General features: G+C 38.5%; 1 protein-coding gene across 1 annotated transcript in view; it reads left to right on the forward strand.

Moving 5' to 3' along the window:
* The first annotated feature begins 11 nt into the window (after window positions 1–11).
* The window catches only part of SOS1 (SOS Ras/Rac guanine nucleotide exchange factor 1), a 37,068-nt gene continuing 15,861 nt past the window's right edge, over window positions 12–21,218 (forward strand). The window contains exons 1-10 of the mRNA XM_053383497.1: window positions 12–281; window positions 8,450–8,575; window positions 9,003–9,134; window positions 10,335–10,499; window positions 12,424–12,633; window positions 13,672–13,815; window positions 14,772–14,882; window positions 14,966–15,064; window positions 16,222–16,349; window positions 17,020–17,675. Coding sequence (XP_053239472.1) covers window positions 195–281; window positions 8,450–8,575; window positions 9,003–9,134; window positions 10,335–10,499; window positions 12,424–12,633; window positions 13,672–13,815; window positions 14,772–14,882; window positions 14,966–15,064; window positions 16,222–16,349; window positions 17,020–17,675 — 1,858 coding nt within the window. The 5' untranslated portion in view covers window positions 12–194. The remainder of the gene's footprint in view (window positions 282–8,449; window positions 8,576–9,002; window positions 9,135–10,334; window positions 10,500–12,423; window positions 12,634–13,671; window positions 13,816–14,771; window positions 14,883–14,965; window positions 15,065–16,221; window positions 16,350–17,019; window positions 17,676–21,218) is intronic.

The raw sequence follows: 21,218 nt of genomic DNA on the forward strand, positions 1-21,218 counted from the left end.
CCCCCCGGCGCTGGGTCCCTCCGTCGCCGCCGCCGCTGCCACCACCCCTGGCGGCTCCCGCTGCTGCCTCTGCCCTCCTCCGGTTCCGGGTGTCGCCCGCCGCCGCTCCGGGCCCCGGAGCACCGCCGAGCGGCTCGTCCCCAGCAGTGACTGCCGCCGCTTCCCCTCACAGGGCGCGGGACGGCGCGGGCAGGATGCAGGCGCCGCCGCTGCAGTACGAGTTCTTCAGCGAGGAGAACGCGCCCAAGTGGCGGGGGCTGCTCGTGCCAGCCCTGAAGAAGGTGAGGAAGGGGCGCTGGGGGGGGGATCCAGAAGGGGTGGAAAGGCTGCGCGTTTTATAGGAGGTAAATTCGCGTACCATAGCAAATACCCAAGGTTGACATCCACGTGTCATTGGTGACAGCCCCAGGTGAGGACAGATACGTGTGTATGTGTGTGTGTCCCGAATTTGGACGTAACGCAAGGGAATGCCGACAGGCATGTGTGATAACTGGCAGTGCTCCAGTACTCCGACTTTCACATAATCGGTTTGGGGATAGTCAATGTTTTCATGCGCCTGTGTTGACATCCTGCGAACCTGTCTGCTGTGCTCATGGGTGTCTGTATACTCATTATTCTTCATTAGATTTATATACCGCCCTTCATCATAAGATCTCAGGGCAGTTTGCAGAATAAAATATAAGGTAATGTATGAAGCTCGCAGGGTGACCTTGGGCCTGTCGCTGTCTCTCAGCCTAACCTACCTCACAGGGTTGTTGTGAAGATAAATTGGAGAGGGAGGAGAGCCATATATGCCACTGTGTGTTGGAAGGAAGGTGAGATATAAATATAATCAATAAACGCCTGCCGGTAGAACACTTGGGGTAGATAGCTGGTTTTCCACTTCCCAACATGGTCCTATAGGATAGCTACTAAATGATCTGAACTTTAAGTACCAGATACATGTGCACATGACTTCAAGCAACAACAAAAATATAGCAGTGATATTCTTTAGGAGAGCTGTAGGTGTGATTATCACTTTGCTCCCAAATGGAAGATGGGCAGCATTTTAAATAGTTCAGATGATACTGAATATTACACAAATATATTAATGTGGCATGACAGGTTTTTGAGTTGGTCTTTAATTTAGACTGGAATGTTATGAGTCCTTCAGATATACCTGCCTCACTGAAGAAAATTATGTCATTTGCTGTTGTATTATATTCCAGTATAGTTTCTACCAATATGTGTTTCTTGACAATTAGAGTTAAGTGATGAAAGTCCTGCTCCATCAGAATCTGTATTGAGCTTGATTAGTTTTTAAACATTATTGACTGATGGCTAGTGCATAGAATTTAATAGGATAAAGGTGGTATTTGTTTTTGCTAGATCTGTGTTGCAATTTGTTGTTTAATTTGTTCCCTGGGTGCTTGTGCAGATAACCACTTTTTAAAACACAAGCTAGGTTTACTTTGTTACCTGAACATGGTTCATTTTATCTTGTGAGGTTGGTAACATTTTAACCCATACATAATATCTAGGTGCACTGAACAATTATTACTCACAACTTTGAGAAGCCTGCTTTCTTTATCCTAGGGCAATATTCTAATGATTGGTCTACCAGCCCTAAAATACATGGGCTGTGCTTTATACACATCATGCACCAGTATTTTGAAGCCGGAATAATGCATAAGTGTGTTTGTGTAACTTGAAAACTTGCTTTTCTGATTTTCTCAAAAAGATTCATTAGCCTCATTTATTTTTAAAGCAGGGGCATATTGAAGTTATTCTGAAGCTGTTGTCAAACAAATATTGTTGTTGTTGTTTAGTTGTGTCCGACTCTTCATGACCCCATGGACAATTGCACGCCAGGCACTCCTGTCCTCCACTGCCTCCCGCAGTTTGGTCAAACTCATGCTGGTAGCTTTGAGAACACTGTCCAACCATCTCGTCCTCTGTCGTCCCCTTCTCCTTGTGCCCTCAATCTTTCCCAACATCATGGTCTTTTTCAGGGAGTCTTCTCTTCTCATGAGGTGGCCAAAGTATTGGAGCCTCAGTTTCAGGATCTGTCCTTCCAGTGAGCACTCAGGGCTGATTTAAAAAATGAGGATGTCAGGAACTTGGTGGGGAAAAGAGGACTGAGGAAACTTGGTTCAGAGTGTAAAGTAGGGTTGCTGTATTTCAAAAAAGTAAGTTGTTGAGCTTACTTAGACAAACCCCAATGTTCCTGATATTTTTTTTTTACCAAAACGCCAGAAAAAAGTGATTTCTCAGTTTACATGCCGAAAATCTAGGACAAAACGGTGCCTTCTGGAAATTCCCCCCAGACGTCACTTCCACCTTTGAAATCCCAGTAATGTCCTGGACATATGGCAGCCCTAGATGAAGTGACTAGAGATTCTTGCAGTGCAATTCTTTACATGCCTTTACTTATTTGCTGGTAATTTGGTGCGTGGGACAGTATTAATTAGCTGCAGCTGATGCTGCATTGAAGCAGGCAAGCTGGACTCTGTGTATACTGAAGATGTGATTCAGGATGGGGAGAGAGAGCCAGGCATGCTGCAGGCAGAGGACTTTCCAGTGATGGGCCAATGCTAGTAGGAGTCACCTCAGAGAATTATGGTACCCCTTTGGTGTCTTCCCTTTGAAAAACCATTGAGAACTAAGGACCTCACCCACATGAAAGTGACAGATAGATGATGGAAGGACCCTGAGGGAAAAGCAAGTGAGATTATGGGTCAGTAAATGAAAGCTCCCAGGTGAAAGGTGATAGCAGCGTTCAAAATTCACCGGGCGCTAAGTGAAGATACCCGGGCACCACCAGGATTGTACCTGATGTTTCCACTATCTGGAGGTGCATGCCTGGGGATCCTTGGATCTTGACTGTTTTCACACACTAGCAACATATCCAGTAGAATTCTATCTGTTATATTTTATCTGTGCTATCAGAATGAATTTAAGGAACCAAAACGTTGCATTGAAAAATACAACTTTCAAGCCGTCTGGCCCCTAAAAGACAACTAGACATTCTGTTTTGGCAAATAAGATTTCTACCTCCCATTGATTTTTTTTGAATCCACCTATATTAAAGTATAAAGCCAGATGTAACTTTTCAAATTTTCTAATCATGTTCTCTTCTAACTTCCCTTACTGAACGTTAATTCCTTCTTGTCTTTTCAGAACAGCACAATGGTTAATTCTACCCATAATTAACTTTAACTACTACTTGCAAACTCTCTTTTAACCTTGGTTTTATTTAAACTCTGTTAGCTTTAAACTAAAGTTAGTGTTAACATCAGTTTAGAGATAACTGGGTAATTAGGTGTTGAAGAGATTTCACTAACCTGTTCCATACTCCCAATCCCCTAGCCATGGATAGGAGATCAGAGGTGTTACATTTGGAGTGGCTTTAGTGAGAACTTTCTAGAACTACTTTAAGGTAAAAAGAAGTTTATTTTTAAAATGTTCACACATATTGACCATACTTGCTTTAAATTTTCTATTACTGCAGTCACAGTTAAAAATTAATGTGGTTACAGTTTTGATAACAATAAATACTCGTAAGTTTTAAGGCCTTAATAGACGTTTGATTACAACATTACATTTTGTTTGAGACAAAAAGATTACAGATTTATGCTGTGTTGTGTTTTGTGTTCCTGAAAGATTAATTTTTTTATTGTATTTATCACACTTTCTTCATTGAAGTACGGACCTGGGTTAAGCACTTAAGAACCAGTGATTTCAGTGTGATTTAAACAGGGTTTGGGTTATATCAATGCAATTTTAGTGCTTAACCCTGGGTCAGTAACCCAGGGAGTATAAAATAGTTTTCAAGTGCCCAGTGCATTTTACTTGTTAAGTTGTATTCTAGTATAAAATATCTGCTAACTTCATTTTACTTGGGACATACATACTTCAGATTTCAGTGGACATCTAGCTTTGCTATGTAGTGGGACTGATTACTTATTAGTTGTCTGGGGAAAATAGTTTTACAATATCCGTATATGTAGTGGCATTTAGAACAAAGGTGACTTAAAGTTCAGACCAACATTTTTTGTTAGTCCTATTATTTGTGTACACAGTAATGTGTTTTATCCTGTAAAAAGAATGGACAGTATATCCAATGTTATTTATACTTAGAATATTTTCATTGAAATAATTGGACTTTAGTTCTGAAATTCATTGACTTTGATGGGTCTACTCTGAGTATGGCATAATTGGATACCACCCAATATAAGTAAGGTTTAATTTCACTATTTTAGAGGTAGAATGACAGCTGTTACATATATGCCCTCAAAATCCTTTAATAAAAACTGAAATATGGAATGCTAGACAGCATTGTTCTGTCTACAAAATTTTTTAAAAAGAAAACAGTGCCATGTTTCAGGTGGCTTAAGATGATAAAATACCCTTCTCCAACTTGGCACACTCTGAATGTTTTGGACTGCAACCCCCATCGTCTCCAGTGGACATCTGGAAGACACCAAGTTGAGGGGTGCTATAAGACTTGCACGAGCACAGCTTAGACTTCATGTATAAATGTCACCTGTTGCATTTTATTAGGTTGACTGTATGCCTAGCAAATGTGTAATTCTAATTTTATCTGTAATACAGTGGTCTTGATGACTGACACGTAGTGTTGCATTTAACTTTGCTGTTGAAATTGTTTTATAGAGTAACCTCGGTTCTGGCTGGAAATTGTGAATTAAAAATGGCCCCCTCTACATTTAGAAATCTAAAATAAACTTGTTGGAGAGGCTAATACTTTCAGAAAGCAGCCTATGCTGATATCTGTATCCACATCTGTATCTATTTCATATATGTATTTAGGCTCTTCTGCTCTTCTGGCATGATTGCTTTTAACTGGCTACCATATTGCCATCACAAACATATCCACGCAGTTGTCTCCTTTTATTACCAGAATGGTGCCATTCTGACTAGAAACAGCAACAACAGTGTGATCCTGCTCGTATTTACTCAAGCATAAAATCTCACAGAGATCAAACTTACTGCCTAGAAATATGTTTAGGATTACAGCCTAATTCAGTGGGACTGAATTATAGATATTCTAAGTGGCAGGCCAATTTTTTTTTTAAAAAAGCAGAAAAATCAGGTCTTCATGTTTGGGCAAAGGGCCCAAATAAAGAAAAAACTCAGGAAGGGAGCAAGAAGTGAAACCTAAAACTGGTGTGAGCCTGTTTTAACTGTAAGTGGATTCCTATTGGAATAATCTTAGTGTAGATCTCTTAGTAGTGCACTACTTTGATTTCTTATTTGGCAAGCACAAAATGTTGCTTGCCTTGCCAGGTATAGGGCTAAATCTGTAAACATATACTAAAATAAGATCTTAATGGGGGTGAGAGGAGATTTTAGCTTGCAGTGAAGTTTTCAGAGACAGGTCCTTGAAACATATATTCACACAAAACATACAAATTCCTTACCAACAGTTGGATACCATTTTTGTATTAACCTTTGTTCTGCTGAAATTAATACTTCTTTGCCATGGGGTGCATTCATGCATGCCTTTTTCTTTGTACTATTTATGTTTGTAAAACAGCATCAAGTCAATTTCAACTCCATCTGAGGATTACAGCAGTATTACAAATGGATGTTTTCTGTAACAATGAGTAAATTATTGGATGTAATACATAAACGTATGGGCTCCTGGGAAGGTTTATTGGGCCAGGTGTCACCAGATATGTGTGCACATGTATTATTACTTCCACACTTTATACATTTGCTGTAGGCAGCACTTTTGTAAGACCAGTGTTTTCTGTAGTGGTTGTAATGTGTAGCACTGCTTTTAGATAACAGGATTTCTATTACCTGGAAAGGAAATATTGTGCTTCAGTTTAGGAAATATTTGCTTCTTAAGCTAAAGCTAATTTCACCATTTTTAGAGGTCATAATAGCACCTGTGACAAAGTGCATCATGGACATTGTCCTCCTGGTTCTCTTGTTTGGGGAACATTACATGTTGGATAATAAAGGATAACCAATTATGAGTGCAAAACAGTCTACTTCAATGCAGTGAGATTGCATTAAAGACCAAGTACAGTACTGTAGTCACTTCAAGCCTAAAACCATCAGGAACAAATAGTCTTTTAATATGTAGCAGTGACAATGTATCTTATTTTTCCTTAATTCCAGACATTTGGGGGGAGTTTGTGTTGAAAACAGTACACAATCTTCCACATGGCAATCAGTACAGAGATTCCCCCTTCTCTTATGTGGGTTTCACCCTTAGGAAAAAGGTCTCCTTTAGTGTTTGGAATTAGAGGCTCTTTTCCTCAGGCTTCTAGCTATTTAGAGAGGCAACCTCTGTTTTGATTGCAGTGGAGAAGAAAGACACCTCTTCACCTTGTACATTGTCTTCCTTGTAATAATGGGTTCAAACTCTGCCATTAGTAATTGGGAAAAGAGCAACATGTTGATGGAGTTTAGGGGTCTAGACATTTTGGCTGGGCTTGATAGCCAGTCATTCCTTTGGATCCCAATTAAGTTAGTTGCACTTAGTTAAGTCATGACTAATGTGCCCTACTGGTTTTAGTTAATTTAGTTTGGATCCAGCCCATTGTTTGTAGTACCTAGTGATTTTTCACTTCCTCAATCCTAAGAGCAAAAGTCAAAGCAGTGTTTTTATACCAACTGTCCAGTAGTTGGTTTTGCGGACCCCTTATTGTAGGTGATGTTTATAGCAAGCAGCCCCTCTCTTACAGGCCGTGACACTGTTGGATCCTAACACAATACGCAGTGTTACTTCACTCAGCACTTACTTAACTTACGGAATTAGCCAGCGTTCAAAATTAAACCAGCATCAGTCTTTTTTGTGACTCAAGGGCGCCATCTAGTGACCATGTTCAGCCCAGCACATGGAGGGAGGAATGAGCCACATCAGCTCCAGCGGATGCCGCTTGTTCCCCCCACCAGGCGCTGGTGGCAGAGAGAGTCCCTCCACCACCAGCACCCAGCTCACCGAGGGAGTCATGTGCAGGCAAGTTCCACCCGCGATACACCACCAAGTGAAGGCGCTATTGCGCTCTGGTTCCCAATCCGTTCCTGGGCAATGTATCAATACATTGCCCCGGCCTAGATATCATTTGCAAATTTGATGAGCATCCCCTCAGTTCCTTCATCTAAGTCATTTATAAAGACATTGAACAACAACAGGCCTTGGGCAGAATCCTGCGGCACTACCACTTGTCACTTTTTTCCCTAACCATTAAGTACTCTTTGGGTTCAGTCAGTCAACCAGCTACAAATCCACCTAACAGTTACCTTGTTCAACCCACATTTTACCAGCTTCCTCACAAGAATATCATTCCACAGGGAGGGTGCCATTACCAAGAAGGCCTTCTGCCTGTTTCCCTGTAACTTAACTTCTCACAGTGAGGGAACCATCAGAAGGCTTTTGGAGCTGGACTTTCATGTCTGGGCTGAATGATGGGGATGGAGACGCTCCTTCACGTATACAGGGCCAAATCTGTTTAGGGTGTTCCCCTCAGTTAAGAGAAAACAGGAGTGGATGGTTACAAACAGCAAACAGAAGCATCTCATCTCTTCCCCTTTGCATGTCTAGAGAGGGGTAGGAATGCACAAGTTCAGATTGCACCTGCTCATTCAGTAAGATGGTTTGTCATTAGGTCTAAATCAGGCCATTCTGTGACTCCTCTTCTCGCTTCTCTCTTCTGCATAAAGTGAATGCACACAAAGTAAAAGATCAGCTAACATGTAGAAAGAGCTTAGGCTTGTTTCAGTTTGCACAGACCTTCAGTTTTGACATCCATGAGACTCAAAATGAAACTTGATAATTGAAGCTAAGTATCTTTTAGACAATGGCCTTGTTAGCATGTAATGATAAGTCAGACTTCTGGCGTATATTTGTTTATTGTGTAAACAAACAGCATGCTGGTGTACAGTGCTCCTCCCTGGTGCAAGTAGAGTAAACAAACCAAGAAGCTGGTGCTTCCTGTTATGTTTGAATCAGAGTTTGTGGTTTAGTTTTTCCAAACAAGTACAGTGACTAGCCAACCTTGCTGATCATGGCTTTTCCAGATGATGATCCTTCATTCAAACATAGTTTGAAGCCAAGGCTTCCTGGTTTGTTTATCTGGTTTGCACCTGGAGAGGAGCCATCAGGCTGTATGCAGCAGCACAGTGGCTTCCCAGTTTCACACCCCACACCCACACTCATTAACCACTTGAAAATTGCTGAGTGACAACATGGACCACTTAATGATTTGTAGCAATTGTACTGTGCCAGATGCTATATGATTTGCATAGAATTCAAATTGTAATGCAATAAAAGGAGATACAGGAGAATTTTTGTTGCTGCTACTGGCACAGTTGGATCTCACCCAGTTTCATATTTTAAAAGCAAAGTATATAATTTTTTTGTGTTCAGTCTTGTAAGATGCTCTTGAGAACTTTTGTATGATATGCACATTTGTTTATTTTATGTTGAATGTAGGTTCAGATGCAAGTCCACCCTAAGCTGTCATCTACTGAAGATGCTTTGCAGTATGTTGAGGAGTTAATACTGCAGTTGCTGAACATGTTATGCCAAGCTCAGCCAAGAAGCTTCCTGGATGTAGAGGTACAAGAAGAGTTTGTAGCTATTTATGCACTACTGTTATTTGCTGATGGTGATATATTATTAATCCATTCATTCATCACTGGATTATTAACACTTTGTTTTGTTTACAATATTGTATTAAATTATTTGATTCTTCTATGTTTTTTATTATTACCTTATTCTGTGAGCTGTTTTGGGTACAAATATATTGTGGGAAAGCAGCATATAAATTAATTAATAATGAGGATTCTGATTTTGACCTTTCATTGGGGGGTGTTAAGTTTGGAAAATTATTAGCAAATATATAGATTTGTTATTAACATCTCTGTTCTTACACAAATTAATAATGTTTCCATAGCCAAACTAGATATCTTTCAGTGACAAGATATTGTTAAAAAAATGTTATGTGCTGATTATATATTTAGCTGCAATTCCTATTTTTTAAAAGGATCGTGTACAAAAAAGCTTTCCCCATCCTATTGATAAGTGGGCAATAGCTGATGCACAGTCTGCAATTGAAAAGAGGAAGCGAAGAAATCCATTATTTCTCCCAGTAGAAAAAATTCACCCATTGTTAAAAGTAAGTATTCTAAATTTAGTGTATAAAATGTTGCAAAATTAACAGAATATACCCATTTGTTCTTCAAAGCTGAATTACTTCCTATAAAGAACAGATTTTTAAAAACCACTGTACCTAGATTTCACTCAAATCTATAAATCTTATTAAAGTAATCTCTGATCCTAGCTAGTAACAGATCTAACTAGAATTCAATAAATATTAGCTGGTGTAATTAGTCAGAATTTGACTGCCACAATCTAACACTTACCTTGACTTGGAAGCAATACCTGCTTGATCAGGCCACGGGCATCCAGTCCAGCACTTTGTTCTTATAGTGACCAACCAGCTGTCTGTAGGAAGCCTGCAAGCAGAACCTGAGCACAACAGCATTCTCACTACTTGCAGATCCCAGCAACTGGTATTCAGAGGCATAAGCGTTAATATTGGTCTCATATTTTAAAGCCTTCCAGGTTGGTGGGGATCACTACTACTTGTTGGAGTGAATTCCATAGTTTGTATAGACTTTCTTTTGTCTCTCCTGAATCTTCCGACATTCAGCTTGATTGGGTATCCCCAACTTTTAGCATTTTGAGAAGCAAAAGTTTGAGAAAATTGTTTCTTTATCTCCACACCACGGGCAAATTTGTATGCCTCTGTCCTGTCCCCTCTTACTCATCTTTTAACTAAAAGCCCCAAATGTTGTAATCTTTCCTGAAAGCAAATTTGCTCCACCTTATTGATCATTTTTGTTGCCTTTTCTGAACCTTTTCCAGCTCTACAATATCATTTTTTACGTGAGGCAACCTTTTTGACGTGAGGCAACACAGTATTCCAAGTTATACAAACATAGATTTGTATAACAGTATTATCATATGTTTTATGTTCATTATCTTTCCTAATGATCCCCAGCATTATATTTTCACGTATTACAACTGCAGAACACAGAGCTGGATACAAGCCTAAGATAATTGTTGTGCAATTTGACTAACAAGAAATATATTTAAGTTACTTTGTGTGGTGTTAACAATTATGATGCTCCTGTCACCAGTAACTCAACATTTCAGCAAAAACATTTTTGTTAGAACTACATTGTTGTTAGCTGTCTAAAAATGACCTTGCTTATATGACACAGGAGCAAATTGGTGTAGATGTTTAAAAGCATGAATTTATTAGGTGCATTTGTGTAACCCAACATACTAGAATAAGTTATCTCTCTTTCAGGAAGTTCTGGGCTATAAAGTTGACCACCAAGTATCTGTTTACATAGTGGCAGTATTAGAATACATTTCTGCAGATATCTTAAAGTTGGTTGGGAACTATGTACGGAATATTAGACATGATGAAATTACAAAGCAAGACATCAAGGTGGCAATGTGTGCTGATAAGGTAGGTAGAATTTATATTTGTAATTACTAAATGTTTTAGATCCAGAAGAGTCCTTCCACAAACAACATGGGTCCATAAACAGAAGGGGCTTTGATCTTGCATGAGTGGAAGGGGGGAAATGATATACAGCCATACCTTGGATCTTGAACGACTTGCAAGACAAACGTTTTGGGTCCCGAACGCCGCAAATTTGGAAGTGATTGTTCCGGTTTGCAAACTTTCTTTGGAACCTGAACATCCATAGCAATTTCCATGGCTTCTGATTGGCTGCAGGAACTTCCTGCTGCCAATCGGAAGCCGTGCTTTGGTTTCCAAACCATTTTGGAAGTCCATTTGACTTCCAAGGTACCACTGTACAGGTAACTCACATCTTACTTTTATTTTACTTAAGCTATTGCATAAGTGAGGCAGAATATATAGAGAATGGAGGAAACCCATCCCCCATTTATTTATCCCCCCCCCAACTGTAATTGTGGGCTTACCCAACTTTGGGAAAGAATCAGGAGGGCTTTGGGACACTGCCAGAGCCTTTGCACATCTTCCCCAAATCTGTGTGAGCAGCCCTCCACCTAGTGGGGTGGGGCGGTTCCCAGAGTTCCTGGCTTTATGTGTTTATGCCTGGAACCCTGGAACTGAACCTTTTGTAAGATGCAAGTTACCTGTACCCTGTGATCTGCCATCTCTCATGCTGTTCTGCAGTATTCTCAAGCTGTTTAGAGCAGATTTTCAAGAGGTTGCAAGAGAACGGGTAATTAGTCAAAAGTTGCCTCCTTTGCCCCTTTATTGTTTCAGTGATTAATCGTATTAGCATACTGATTAATGGTTATGAATGGAGCTCAATAATAGATACAATAATAGATATTAAACCATTATCTGGTCAAGAAGAGAATATGTTCCATTTTCTATATTAAATTTCTCCAGTTTCTCAGGTCACAAGTGAGATTTATTGACATCAAATTTTAACCCTCCAGTCGAAGGCACTTTCACTTGCGTAGTGGAGCTTTCACTGCCTCTGTGCCTCTTCCCGCCCCAAATCTCTGCAGCCCCAAACCCACAAGAGCAGAGTTGAGCAATACTGGGGGGAAAGGGGAAGTCCTGTTGCACATAAAAAGTTCACGTGTGATGTTGGATTTTACCCTTTTAAAAAAAATATATATTATAATGGAGTCCAGTGAATTTATTTTGCTTCAGTCAATATTAAACTTCTGTATCCTAATTATTCACACTCTAACAGTTTAATATTCATAGTGAACCCCTCAGCTAAATTATATCTGGATTTCCATTTATTAATTTTAAACATATACTTTTCACTATATGCCTCAAAGCAGCTTACAAAAAGAAGAAGCATAAAATATACAAAAGCCAAAACATATAATAATAAGCTAAAACACCAGAAAGTAAAAAAACACAAAACAGCATTTATAGTGCAAAACCCTTCTGTAGTAAAACTGTGTTAACCTGGCACCTGGAACTTAGCAGGGGTGGTGCCTGCTCAGCTGCTTGTTGTGATGCAGGTGGTGTTTCTTGTTCATGCAGGATTATGAATAATTCTGCCTCTGAAGATCTCAATGATCCTGGGCCCAAGTTGTTCAGGTTTTTGTACACCAATAGCAAAAACCTTGAATTAAGCTCAGTAGCAAGTGTATCTTAGAAGACTGAAGTCTGAGGAATATAAAATTTAGATTTTTCTCTTCCCTTTATGGTTCTGACAATAGGTACTTTGAATGACTTTAGGTGAAGCAACCTAAACTTAGATGTATGACTGCCAGTCTCCTAGAGACTGGGATCATACACAGCACAGCTTGCCTACTTCTATATTTGATTTCAGCTTGGTTAGTAACAGTTTTATTCCCCAGGGCTCGCTTTAACTTTGATTACATCTTTTCTCAAAAGTTATTACTTTCCCCCACCTTTATTTAAATAGGTGTTGATGGATATGTTCCATCAGGATGTAGAGGATATTAGTACGCTGACTTTATCTGATGAAGAGCCCTCTACTTCTGGAGAACAAACCTACTATGATCTTGTAAAGTCATTCATGGCAGAGGTTCGACAATATATAAGAGAACTAAATCTTGTAATAAAAGTTTTTAGAGAACCTTTTATTACCAACCCTAAGCTGTTTTCAGGTCATGTAAGTACTGCTATTTAATTTTATTTTGATAGTATTGTTTTGGAAAAGCCTATTCAGTTTGAGTGGTGTACAGTCTTAGCACAAAAACTTAATGAGCATAAGCATTTGAAAACCAAAAGAATACTGTAGCCCTGTTTACAAGCTTAAATTCATGTATCCTCTACTGTGTGGGTTGGTGGTTGGATATGTGGAAGCAGGAATGTGCTCATTGCTGCCCTGTACAGAAGGGTAGCATATACATTTAATAAATGAGTTAGCAAAGCCACTCGATCATATTCTCAACAGCCTGTCTCTGCACTCACCCACAAGTTAGTGCTGAATGTCTGTAGCTTGCCATCCATGTGTAAGGGTCATTGTATGATTTGGAATCCTGCAGTATCAAGGTTGTGAATAACGCAGAGAGCATGCACATATAAAGCAGGCTCCTCGATGCAGACATTCACTTTGCCTCTATGACAGGATGTAAAGCTAGTGAGTGCATCCTTCCTCACATTCAAATTTAAACCCTGAAAACATTTGTATAAATGCTATTTGAGGTGCTAGTATAGTCAATCAGGTTACAGGTGCCATCACACAGATACATACATACATACATACATTCACTTAAAACCTTTATCAGACAATCAAGTGACTAGCAGGACTGATTTACATCTTAATTCATGGTTATATGTGAGCCAGCTTGCTTCTGCCTCTTTGGAGACCTGAATCGGGATATTACCCCCCTCAAACCTGCCCTCATTACAGGTATCCTGGATTTTCTAATGTGGCATTATCAATCCAATTAAAGGTTGAGATCTAAAGAGCCCTGGTTCCAAGTGAAAGCCACATCTGTGCATAACTTGGGGAGAGGGCAGGAGAGATTTTTCTTTAGTCAAACAGTGAATGCTTGTTAGGAAAGCCAATACTTGTACATTTTTTCTTACGTCTTAAATAGTCTCCATGAAATCTGTATTATTCAGGTTCTGCAGTATTTATTCTTGCTTTGATTGACTAACTCCCACCTCCAATTACTATTTATCAATCCATTTATTTTTGCAGGATGTAGAAAATATATTCAGTCGAATATCAGATATTCATGAACTTAGTGTGAAGTTGTTGGGCCATATTGAAGACACAGTAGAAATGACAGATGAAGGTAGTCCCCATCCCTTAGTTGGAAGCTGTTTTGAAGATTTAGCTGAGGTAGGTAATAGTATTTATAGATTTGTTGCTTATATGTGACAGATTGCTAATAAATTCTAGATGTATCCTATGAACTGCAATAAAATATATCCGTAATGCGATACTCTAAGCAGTTTATGTTGGCTAAAAATTTCAACTGCATGACTTAGAGGGATAGATTACTTGTTAGAAACCAGTTACCATGTACACAGCTAGCTGTACATGTTCTTGTACTTCTAGTGTGTTTCGGTATATAATATTTAAGAAAAAAATATCTCTTCTCATCTCCAAATATTTATTGATTAGACAATACTACTTATTAGTTCATAGGTGAATTATATCCAGTTGCTTTAAACCAAGCTTCCTCAGCCTCAGCCCTCCAGATGTTTTGAGACTACAATTCCCATAATCCCTGACCACTGGTCCTGCTAGCTAGGGATCATGGGAGTTGTAGGCCCAAAAAACATATGGAGGGCTGAGGTTGAGTAAGCCTGCTTTAAACTCTATCATACGTAGGTTGCTCGAACACATTTTGTCTTACCTCATATTAATTTCTTTCTATATAACTTCTATATCATTTGTAATCTATTTATTATTATCTATATATAATATAATATACTTATACTCTTAAGCACTGTATATTATTAAACTGAGTAATTAATTTCAGTTACAATCAGGAGCCTAGGTGTTGTTTTGTTTTGTTTTGTTTTGTTTTGTTTTGTTCTACCATGTAAGCTTTATTCCCTGTTCCACTGAGTTGCTAATGACCAAAACAAATTGGAATCCAATGAATGTTGGTGCATTGGCCAGTTTCTGGTATGGTATGCACTAATATTGATTGGGTTCCCAAATTAACATAAGGCAGTAAACATATTCCTATCTATCTATCTATCTATCTATCTATCTATCTGTATATTGCATGATAGCATTGAAACAGTGTTTGAGTAAACTGAAATATTCTAAAATCCTTTATTTAGGAGCTAGCATTTGATCCTTATGAATCATACACTCAAGATATTTTGCGGACTGGTTTTCATGACCATTTTCTTAGCCTACTGTCAAAGCCTGGTGCAGCATTCTATTTACAGGTATGTTAAGTTGTAAAGTTTACAATGCAAATGATGTAATAATTGGACTTGTTTGTGAAACTGAAATATCTTTTCATTTCTAGTCAATAGGAGATGGTTTTAAAGAAGCTGTTCAGTATGTTTTACCCAGGCTGCTTCTAGTTCCTGTTTACCATTGCCTTCACTATTTTGAACTTTTAAAGGTAAGAGAGTGGTAGACATGATTGCGTCTAATATTTTAAAGCTTTTACATTTAATTTTAAATAGCATTTGCAACCTACTTATATTGTCATGTGATCTTGCTTTTGGCACTGGGGTTTTCTGAAAAACAGTGCACAATTGGCAAGTAGAGTGCTGATGTAGGTAAATATGAATTTACAGTGTTCATATGCCACACTTCATAAAATCTTGTCCCAAGGTGTTTGATATAATTAAAAGTATAACAAGATACAAAAAAAAATTCAAAATCAAATAAAACAGTTAAACTTCAAAGTGACTTTTTTCTACAAAACCAGTGTTTAAAATAGGAGACCTTAAAATGCCTTAAAGGGATTAAAACATTTTGATCTGACACCTACATGGTAGTAAAAGGCACAAGGCAAATGCATCTGGGTTTTTAAAAAGTTAAATTACAGTCAAGAGAATAGGGTGAGTTGTATATCTTGGGTGTTAAAGGGGTATGAATGTGCTTCTTAAGCCTACAAAGAATAAAACTTAATGAAGATGCCTGAAACACCTCTGTGGGAAGGGGATTTCATAACTTAGACACTGGGTTGTAGAATTACACACTTAAGTTATAGACTGGAAACAGTCTGTTATTGAAAACTTAGCACCTAGATTTTAATTAAAGCTAGATGTTGGACTCCTCAGTTTGGCTTCTTTACTTGCAACTATTTATCTTTCTTAGTCTCCTTTCTCCAACAGTCTTACTTAAACTAATAGCAGTTGACAGCCTCTATCTTAGTGTCTCAGTACTATGATGGAATGTGAACACTTGAGCAGGCTTCATGAGCCCTTCTCATAGATTGCTACCATATTACAGTGGTACCTCGGGTTAAGTACTTAATTCGTTCCGGAGGTCCGTAATTAACCTGAAACTGTTCTTAACCTGAAGCACCACTTTAGCTAATGGGGCCTCCTGCTGCTGCTGCTCCGCCAGAGCACGATTTCTGTTCTCATCCTGAAGCAAAGTTCTTAACCTGAAGCACTATTTCTGGGTTAGCGGAGTCTGTAACCTGAAGCGTATGTAACCCGAGGTACCACTGTATTTGATCTCTTAAGGGACTTCTTTGCTGCTGAAGGATGAAATCTGATTTGTAAACTTATGTAGAAGTATTAACTATTATTTTTACTTTCATAGCAATTAGAAGAGAAAAGCAAAGATCAAGAGGACAAAGAGTGTTTGAAGCAAGCAATTACAGCCCTACTTAATCTTCAGAGTAGTATGGAAAGGATATGCTCAAAAAGTCTTGCAAAGAGAAGACTTAGGTAAATGCATTTCCACCCCCCACCGCACCCCTCGCTTTTAGCCTGGTTTGTTGTTCTATAAAGCCAGGCTTTCCAGTTTCCTCTTTCAGTAAACAATGAACAAAGCAATTTGTGGCAAGCCTACTTTTTCAAAGGAAGTGACATCAAAGTCCAGATAGCTATTGTTTTCAGAGTCTCTGATATGTGTGTGTGTCCTTGTACACTTCTAGTGAATGCATCTTGAGAATCTTCTGGTAAGCAGCAAGAAAAAACGTTTTTCATTAGCTGTTAAGAAATAAAAATACCATGCAGAACCATTTGAAATGCCTAACAATTTTTCTGTTAACTCTTCATGCAGTTATTGTAGCATGTGCTGTATTTAAAGTAAACAACAGTGTGGTGTCAGATTTTCTTTCAGATGCTTACAGTCTTGATCAGGAAATATTACTTGCCACTTTACTGTTTAATCAGAATTGATTGGTTAACTGGAATTCTGTATTAGGCATATAATTTAAACATTAACAGTGACCATAGCACTTTCAAGTCTGGAACGTTTGAAGCTGGCTCATGGAACATACTTTGAATATTTCTTCAGGCTAATTGTTTTCAAAGTTAAGCCTACATTAGTTATTTTTCTGCTAGTATGTGCAGCTGCTGTTTGAATTAATGTCATTTTGTTTCTCTTTCAAAGTGAATCTGCATGCCGGTTCTATAGTCAACAAATGAAGGGAAAGCAGCTAGCGATCAAGAAAATGAACGAGATCCAGAAGAACATTGATGGTTGGGAGGGTAAAGATATAGGACAGTGCTGCAATGAATTTATAATGGAGGGGACTCTCACACGTGTGGGTGCCAAGCATGAAAGACATATATTTCTCTTTGATGGTTTAATGATTTGTTGTAAATCAAATCATGGCCAGCCAAGATTGCCTGGTGCTAGCAATGCAGAATATCGTCTGAAAGAAAAGTTTCTCATGCGGAAGGTACAGATCAATGATAAAGATGACACTAATGAGTACAAGCATGCCTTTGAAATAATTTTGAAAGATGAGAACAGTGTTATATTTGCTGCAAAATCGGCAGAAGAGAAAAACAACTGGATGGCAGCCTTGATCTCTTTACAGTATAGAAGCACCCTGGAGCGAATGTTAGATGTAACAATGCTACAAGAAGAGAAGGAGGAACAGATGAGATTTCCAAGTCCTGAGCTTTATAGGTTTGCAGAACCTGATTCTGAAGAGAATATTGTTTTTGAAGAAAACATGCAGCCCAAATCTGGAATTCCTATTATCAAGGCAGGCACTGTTGTCAAACTCATTGAGAGACTTACATACCATATGTATGCTGGTAAGGAATTTTTCCAGGTCTTTAAAATATCTGAATTTATGTTTGAATGAATTTTAGTTTATTAGTATCTTCCATACACCCAGAGAATCAAGGTGGTATAGGTTTCTGATAAAAGTGGCAGCTTGTAAAAAAAAATAATTAGTGGTATCCTTGGGTTGAGTGACTATGCCTCTAGTTACACCTGCCCTGTAGCTCGGATGCTGGATCATTTATCTCTGAGATAAAGAACAAAAAGACTTTAGCATACATCCAGTTGATAAGCATTAATATCCTGTTAACATTAACAAACCTACACAGAAATAGAGCCATTCTTTAGGAAACAGACTCAATTGAAATGTCATGTCAGTTGTACTAGTATACATGCAGAAGCATAAACAGATAGTACGGACTAATTTATTACATCTATAAACTTCAGCAGCTGCCTACCAGAAGAGAGAGTATTTATGTGTAACAATGTGGTTTTGTAACATTGTTTTGTAATAGTGCTAATATGAATATATAAGACCATATCAATTTGTATTTTTTCAAAATACAGGAATATGCTTATCTTAAATCACTTGAATCAGGTGGTCTCAAATAAATTGAAAACATTACCTATAATTTGTTCAAATTGTAATATAGCAGTTTAGTATTGAATCAAGGACCTTGGAATGCAAACGTCTAGACTTATTTAAGGTACCCTCACATGCAATTGGTTCACCTCCTATTTTATGTGCTTTGCTTACAGTATATTAATGGGGGAAAATCTTAATTATTTAAACTTGTCCACGTATCCTAAAGGCCATTCCACTTTACAAAATAGTTGAGAAACACCTTTGACCCTAAATGTTGTGTTAAAGCATGATGCATTTGATAGTGGTGGGGTTATGCTCATCTGACTTAGGACTTGTTTTTTTTCCATGCTAGCTTTTAATATTTCATTTCAGAGAGGAAGGTTAAATCCATGGAAATTGTATTCAGGAGGACTTTTATGTAGAATTCTCTCCTTTTTCTGGCTAACTGGTGCAGAATATAGTTACAAGAATAGCACTTGTTGTATACAGGGCTGTGTGTATTTCATACTAAAAGGAATTCGGAACCCCAATCCAAATTCTGCTTTAATTAAAAGAATGGTTTTAGGTCATGTATAAATTGTGCAAAATCTGTATTTTAGCATAGATATGCATATTTTTGTGATTTTGCTAGTTATAGGACTGGTAAGGACACTTAAGCTATTACTTGTGCACCTATTGAAAAACATATTCATCCACTACTCTGGCTTCTGAAGCTTTTGCAAAGTTTACCAAGTACTAAAAGGGCCAGATATTAGCTTTTAAAAAATGAAAAAGCAGGATGCTGAATTTTGCATCCACTGCTACAGGAATGCAGCATGCACACAGTTCCATTGATTTCCTAGAAAAATGTACATACCTTTTTCAGTTCTTTTTCATGAGAACAGTAAACAAAAACTGCTGTGCATGAATATGATGATATATTTGGATAGCTTCCCTTGCTTGCTTTTTGAGTTGCAGAGTTCTAAATCTTGAATCAATACCTCTTTTCACCTCTTCTAACTGAACAAACACATTCTCTTCAAATTGCTTAAATTAGTCATTAAAAGATCTAAATTCCATCACTAATGATTCCTTAAAATTATCAGTAGTGTATGTCCTTCCATATCAACTGTTTCTTTTTTCTAGCTGTTTCTATTGGCTATTCTAACAGATAAAGCCGCTACTTTTGAGAAAAATAATATTCTTATACATAGGTTAGGGGATCTCAGCATTAAACGCTGAAATTCATTCTTACCAAATCAGCACGATAAATAGAATAAACTCATTATCATTTCAACAGACCATAGTAAAGCTTTTCAGTGGTGCCTTCCCATTTGTAGAATGCTCTCACCAGTAGAATCAGCTGGTGCTGACATTGATATCTTTTCAGCACCAGGCAAAGGCATTGCTCTTCTAAGCATTTGAATGCTAATTCCTTGCTCTGTTTGTACTTTAACTGGGTAAGTCTTTGATCGAGTTTTTGTTGAGGAGAGGAGCTATTTGTTTTATGATTTTATGTTTTAACCACTTTTAGTGGTGTTCTGGTTTTAAAATAAACATGTATTTTGCATTATTGGAATTCTATTTTTGTTAATCACTTTGAGATTCCTTGTAGAAAGCAACTAATAGATTGAATAAAAAATAAACAGTTGCATCCAATGCTGTCCATGGACAAGCAGAATGGAGTTCAGCTCCTTCAACAAGACTTTCTCTGTTCCCCATTTCAGCCTCTGTGTATCCTCAAAACCTGCTCTGGCGGGTTGGAGGACACCCCCCCTTCCACATCACAGATTTTGGAGACACACGGGGAACTCAGAAGTCCTGTTGTGTCAGCTGAAGTCCTTTTGCACAAGGTTGGGTTCTGCAAAATCATAATGGGGGAAAGTGGGTGGGTTTGCCTTGGCTCACCTGGTATAGAAGCTATGGCCCTCTCAATCCTACCCCATATACAGGGATGTTTTTTGTTGGTAACTAGTTTGTGTAAATGAATGGGAAGTTGGAATCGGGACCATTAGCTCCTTGTGGTGCAAAAGTGGCCAGGTTGAGCAAATGGCATTTAAATTCAGTATGGGTTATTTGACAGAACTTTTACATCTTCCCAAAGCCTTTGGGTTTTTTGGCCTCTGTTCACAATTCTGTGTGTGGTAAAAGTTCATTTCCGTTTCCTGATTTGGCCCTTCCAGTTTTGAAAGAGCTTGCAACTTTTTTTCTCTTGGAGGGTTGTGCTGTTCTATTTATAGAGCTTTGATATGTTGAATGCTTGTGCGTCAGCATAGTGTCCATTTCCTTTCTTAACGCATTCAGGAATGGTTATTTATGATTTTTTTAGATGTTGTTTTTCTTTTAGCTTTTTAAAATGCCTGTTTGAGGAGAAATTTATCACATAGACAGACATCCTGACTTAACTGTGTGTGTGTATTTTTAACCAACTACTTGGCTCTATGAAGTCATTGCAGGAAAAGAATTTAGTAGGAAAATTGAACTTGCTGTAAAGTAACATCAAACAAAGTGATAGAAAGGTATGAGTTTTATAACTAAATGTGCATACTGAATAGTGTATGTAAATACATTGTTCTAATGTTGGGACAGAAGTTACAGTAGCTGTCCCTTAGCCCTGATCAAGAATGGGCCTTGGGTTGATGCCCTCCTTCCCTTAAAGTCTACTTCTGTGCTCCAGAACATCCCAGGTCAAATTAACCCCAAGTGATTCTGGTGCATGCACAGTGAACCCCATGATTAAGGGTGAGAGGAATTCATGTCTGAGAGGTTGAGGGCTATGGGAAAGGAGTGCTTGAGGCTTATTCTCTCCTTGTAGGTAGGAGGAAATTCAGTATGGGGAAGGTCCCATCTCTGGGATTGGGTAGGCAAGACCTCTCCCCAAATCCCAAACTGTTTTTCATTCTTGGTCAGGGAAGGCTTTTACAAAGCTCACCCAAAGAGCTGGAAGCCACCTTCCACCCTGCATCTCATTCTTTCTCACCAAGTGCATCAAGGAAGATGTGAAGACACA

This window comes from Podarcis raffonei, chromosome 3 (assembly GCF_027172205.1).
Source record: "Podarcis raffonei isolate rPodRaf1 chromosome 3, rPodRaf1.pri, whole genome shotgun sequence".
NCBI lineage: Eukaryota > Metazoa > Chordata > Lepidosauria > Squamata > Lacertidae > Podarcis > Podarcis raffonei.